This window comes from Babylonia areolata, chromosome 5, assembly GCF_041734735.1.
Source record: "Babylonia areolata isolate BAREFJ2019XMU chromosome 5, ASM4173473v1, whole genome shotgun sequence".
Taxonomy (NCBI): Eukaryota; Metazoa; Mollusca; class Gastropoda; order Neogastropoda; family Buccinidae; genus Babylonia; species Babylonia areolata.
Window position 1 is genome coordinate 22631325 of NC_134880.1, and position 5920 is coordinate 22637244.

At 42.8% G+C, this 5920-nt stretch overlaps 1 protein-coding gene across 1 annotated transcript; it reads right to left on the reverse strand.

Annotated features, from left to right (window-relative positions):
- Positions 1-2789: 2789 nt before the first annotated feature.
- On the reverse strand, positions 2790-5920 carry LOC143282418 (uncharacterized). The gene is made up of 4 exons (XM_076588052.1): positions 5879-5920; positions 4935-5390; positions 4250-4420; positions 2790-3888 (listed from the first exon to the last, which is right to left on the reverse strand). The coding sequence occupies exons 2-4, from the start codon at positions 5373-5375 to the stop codon at positions 3043-3045; spliced, it is 1458 nt and encodes a 485-aa protein (XP_076444167.1). The 5' UTR covers positions 5376-5390; positions 5879-5920; the 3' UTR covers positions 2790-3042.

The following is a 5920-nucleotide window of genomic DNA, read 5'->3' on the forward strand; positions in this document are numbered from 1 at the left end:
GGGGGGAAGGGGGGGGGGGGGGGGGGGGGGGGGGGGAAACGGAAGCGATTCAAGGGAAGCAACTTTACAATGCTACTGTCCAAAAGTTATCATCAGTTAAGTACCATGCATGATCATTTCGGCTTGCCTGATACCATCCTGATTCATTCACTCCACCCCTCCCCCCTCCACTTTTAATACTGACAACAACAACAACAACAACAAAACACACACACACACACACACACACACACACACACTCTTTTTTTCCCCAAAAAATGAACTATAAAAATGATAAATTTAGGAAATGGGAAATCTTAGATAACCAGTCGCCATCATACCTATAGCCGTTTTCAAAACCAACACAGGTGATTCTACACATAACCATAAAAACATACATCACCCTCACTTGGTTTTTATTACTGTAGTTCTGGTGTTCCCTAACTGAAGGTTGATTGTCATCGTGTGCCATGACTTAAGAATCGAGTTTTCATGTAGAATAAATCATTCTATATCTGTATCTTGTGTGTTTTGTTATTGTTGTTTTGTTTCGTTGTCATGTTTGCCGCTTCTTTCTTGGTTGGTTGTTTAGAAAATACCCGGGTAGATTTCAACCTTATTGCACTGTAATTTCCCAAATTTGTTGTTGTTCACGAGAAAATATTTTTTGACGCAAGGCCGGGAAAACAACACAAACAGCAATTGTTTAAAAGAAAAAAAAAATGATGTACGGTTTATGACAAACATAATAGCACCGAAACTACTACCACTACTACTACTGTTGACGATAACAATTATATAGTTGCGAGGTAAACGACGGAAACAATAGCAACTAAAACGTACACGCCCAAAATTAAGCCACTGCAAAAACAGTGTAACATTGTGTAAGGGAGACCAGCCAACGCGAATTCTGTGGACTTGGTTATTTCCCGTTACTCGTTTCCCGTATCCATGGTCGACTAGGGATTAAAAGTATAACCATACAGTATGGTGTGATAATTGTCTGGCCAAAGTAAGCAGAATTACGAGAACAGCACATTACTAAAAATATCATAACAACCCATTTTCTCATAGGCTCTCTCTCTTCTTCTAACTTCTGACCACAGAATCGCACAACTGTGCTTTTTCTAAGGTATTCCGGATCCGTAACAAAAAAATAATAGAAACTGTTCTTCAAGTTGTAAGAAATCATGAAAAGTGACAAAAGGTAATTTTGCTTTTGCTAGTTCTGAAGAAGCATTCCTTTTTTTTCTTCTTTTTTTTAATTAAAAATGCTTTTTGTATATTTCTGTTCTGAAGAAGCATTCCCTTTTTTAAACTTTTTGTTGTTGTTGTTGGTTTTTTTGTATATTTCTGTGTCTTTTTTTTCCTTCTTTTTTTTATATTGTTTTTAATTCGTATTGAATAGGCTATGTATGTTGATTAATGTTTTTGTGCATGACTGTGCTCATCCATTGAAATGGGCATTTGGCCTAATCAGTAAACCATTCAGACTGGGTTGTTGTTTTTTTGTTTGTTGTTTTTTTGGTGTTTTTTGTGGGTTTTTTTTGTTTGTTTGTTTGTTTTTTGTTTGTTTTTTTGTTTTGTTTTTGTTTGTTGTTGTTGTGTTTTTTGTTGTTGCTTTTTTGTGGGGGTGGGGGGGATTAATGTCATTTATTACCATGCTTGTGCCTCTGTGTGTGTGTGTGTGTGTGTGTGTGTGTGTGTGTGTGTGTCTTATTTTTAACATGCTTATGCCTTTATGTAGTATAGTGTTCACATTCTATGACTTTAAGTAGCATTGTGTAGTGCATGCAATGACATATAATGTAGTATTATGTAGTGTAGACCCTGTTTCAGGGCGGGGACTGGATGGGGAAAAAAGCGCGCCAGTGCTTGTCTATTATCCTCGAAAATAAAGAATTAGTCTTCTCTCTCTCTCTCTCTCTTTCTCTCTCTCTTGTCCTGCAGGTGTTCAGTTTGCCCCTGTGCTTGCTTGAAACTCAAACATATGTAACCACGCGTTTAGATCACAGCAGGAAGGGAAAGAACGTGGTCAGAGGATGAAGACGGAAAGGGTGAGTGAAGAGTGCAAAACTGAGATGAGAATAGCGAAAGTATTTCTTTGATCTCTCTCTCTCTCTCTCTCTCTCTCTCTCTCTCTCTCTCTCTCTCTCTTTGTAACACACACACACACACACACACACACACACACACACACACACACACGCACGCACGCACGCACGCACGCACACACACACTTTTTTTTTTTTTACCTTTGTCATAGACTCACGTTTACTGAACAGATAAAAGCAGCACCATGTACAACAAAACAAGTCATCATCAAGTATGATTAACTTCAGTTTAGTACATATACCTTTCGTCTGTTCACCATTAGTGATACTGGGATAAAAGATAAAAAGAAAAAATGTAGACATTTATTCATTCTTGTGCGCTTCATTCTTTCATTCGCTTAATCTCTTCCCATCTTTCTTTCCCTTTTAAACACATCCATGCACCTTAGCATGCTTTATATACAGTCTGTGTCAGTGTCTGTTATATTCTTGCTAAATCTGACAGTGAAATAACAGATGAGATACCAACAATGCACGGGTCAAATAATAGTTTGTCGTTTATGTTTTTGAATTTTCTCCTTTTTCATGTATTTGTAGACATTGGACATGATGGCTTACACATAGTTGGATATAAAAAAAACAAACGAATATAGATATATATACACACATGAATATTGTATATATTTATAAATATATATATATATATATATGTGTGTGTGTGTGTGTGTGTGTGTGTGTGTGTGTGTGTGAAAGTCAGGCTAAATATGTCAGAAAGGTGATCGCGAAAAAAAAAAAAAACTTCAGGAATATTGCAATTATAATATTTATGCATGCCTGCACATTGAATGGTCACAATCAACATCTGGAATTATTTAGTTCTTCAGACATCTGGAATTTCCCAGTTTTATTGCTCTCCTCACTCCTACTAGCCTGTCAGTTTCTCAAACCTAAATCCTTCTGTCATGACGTGATACTTAATGGACAATGACTCCAGTGTCTGCCGTGTAGTTTATGCCACAAGACTGCCACAGATCTGAACCCTGTGTGACGGAACACCGTTGGGAACCCACAAGTCTCTATGGCAACCCTTTCTGGCACACCAAGCATAGTCATAGATGTCCTTGACCTGCTGTTTGACCTCTTCATGCTGACCGATCCTGGCCCATCTGACCCACACCCGACATCCACTGCGAATGACACGGTCCATCTGCGCGCGTGCACTGGGCGCCATGAAGAGTCTGGAAAGAGACAGGCGATTGGCTGAAGAGGCAGGAAGCACGCGACACCACACCACGTGACGGCGTGCCCCGGGGCGGGTCTGCACGGCAGCTTCACACATGACGCTTCTCTGTGCACGTGCTGAGCTCCCCCCTCCCAGCACCCCTCCTCCCCTCACTTTGGCCACACCTCCCATGAAGCGCCGCCACTGACCGCTCTTCGTGTCCTCCTCTGCAGACACCACCGCCAGTTGCCATGGAGACCATTTCAGTTGCTTCAGGCGGAAGTTGGTGTCTGGAACCTTCTCACGGTTCAGCCTGCGGGCGACAATGATTCTTTTGGTGAATCTCTTGTTCTTGGGCTTGCTGTCTGCTGTGTTTGCTGCACGTGCAACCAGTTTCTTGGCAGTTGACACGGTCACTGACGTCTTGGGGGAGGGCTTCTTTCCTCCTTTGGAGATCTTGGTGACAGCGGACACAGCTGTGGTTGCTGCTGGGCTCTTGGCTGCCTTGGCAGCTGAAGGAGCTGCAGCAGTAGAGGCTGAAGAATCAGCACGTCTGAGGACACCAAACACACCTTCCAGGTCCTTGTGCAGAGCTTGCCGCCCTTCACGTGCCCGCACTTCTGCCTCGTAATTCTGCAACCACACACAGTGCTTTGGTTAGGGCCTGCTGAAGAAAGCTGCACTCAGAATAAGAAGGATGCATTGCGTCAAGTACATATAGTCTAACACCTTCATGATTCTTTTTCGCACTCAGATGAGGCGCTTTTGTTATATCAATTTCCCATGATTCTGCTTGCACAGCACCTTTAAATTTTAAACCAGTGGCTCATATTGGGCACCAATAGACATCTTAATAACCTGTTTTCAAAAAAAATCTAAATAATGTAATCAAAAGGAAGAAGAATTATTGCAATGCATTAAACGAAGAGATCCATGCAATTACGGCATTTATATCATGGAACACAACACAGACCGCTACAACTGAAACACTTACGCTGAAGAACTCCGCTCCTTTTTCGCGGTAGCAAATGGCCATGATGACGTCACACAACGTTCCGAACTGGGAGAGTTTCAGATGCTGACCGTCAGTCATTGTCGTCATCGTTTTGAAGAACTCGGTTGCCTGGTTGCTTGAGTTCACCTGGACTCCATATATTCTGACTCCCTGAAAACACAAACAATATCACTGTGTGATATTCACATTACAACAACGCTGAACCACAGTACACCTTCAATAGGCCCTGTGAACAGCAAATAATTATTACCATGTATGCAAAGAGAAGTATATCCATGAGTGTTCAAGTACTCAGCCTCTCTCTCTCTCTCTCTCTCTCTCTCTCTCTCTCTCTCTCTCTCTCTCGCTCACTCGCTCTCTCTCTCTCATGCACACAAACTGATATGATTATGAAGCTGAATCCGGAGTCAGTGTGAATGAACTCTGGAATTGATCTGCTTCATTTATCTTGTCACTCTGGCACGACATTCGTCATCATTTTAAACATACATTATTTGAAAATTGTGTTTGGAACTGAAAATGGTGGGAAAGGAAATAAAACATATCTTGTGTACACGATATCAAAGGAAACTATTCATCGTTTGTTCCTATATCAATCCTTTCCACTCACACACACACATTCCCTGTGCATTGAAACCAGATCAAGAAAAGGGCCATAACTCACCATCTCCTGCAGCATCTGGGTCTCCTTCTTCCAGTCGATCTTGTCCTTGTTCAGGTGGAAACTGGGCGGGTGAGGGAAGGCATCGCCAATCACCACCAGAACCCTCTGGGAACCCGGGGTCCACTTGAGGTCCCTCCTCACCAACCTCAGCATGACCTCATAGGCCTCGGGTTCGTCCCCACCCCCCGTGGTGCCCACGTTGTTGACGAAGTCCACCAGCTGAGGGAGGTTGTCAGTGAAGTCGATGTGCTTGGTGACGTACACGTCCTGATAGTCCCCGTGGGCGATGACGGCGGTGGTGACGGCGGGGATGTCGGTCTGCAGTCGTTGCAGCATGTCCGACAGCCGTCCCCGAACCTCCGTCAGTGCGCCGCTCATGGAGCCCGTCGTGTCGAAGGAGAAGGCCACCTGCAGGGGGCCGTTGGGCAGTGCACCGGCCATCTTGGGTTGTCCTTCCTGAAATGGTCGTCAGGGTCACCAACGTCAACAGCTTGTTTCGAAACGGAAAGGAATAAGTAAACGAGCAAGGAAAAACGAGTCATAAGGTATCTTGAGTAATAAACTGGTCGTTGTATGTGTGGATCTTTAATAGCTAATAGATGACATCATTCTGTGTCATTGTAAAGAACGGCAATCGTCATGTCAGTGTGTCTGTCAGTGTGTCCCTGAGAGAGTGGGGGAACTAAAGACACAGATGGCAGAGAGGGAGATACAGAAAGAGAGAGAGAATGAAACAGACAAAGAGAGAGAGTAAATCAAGCTTGTACACAGAAGTGGTTTAATACTTAAAGTAATACTGAGAAGTCTAAAGAATAGAGTCATTTCCCCAGTTAATTCATTCACACAGACAGAATGACAATCAGTCATTTACAATTCATCAGCGATGAACCAACGGCATGTTAAAATACTATTCATTAGATTCGAGTAGTGTCGAGGCCACTTACAAATATAAGTATGGAGTACGGGATAAGAACAGTCAGTCGTGT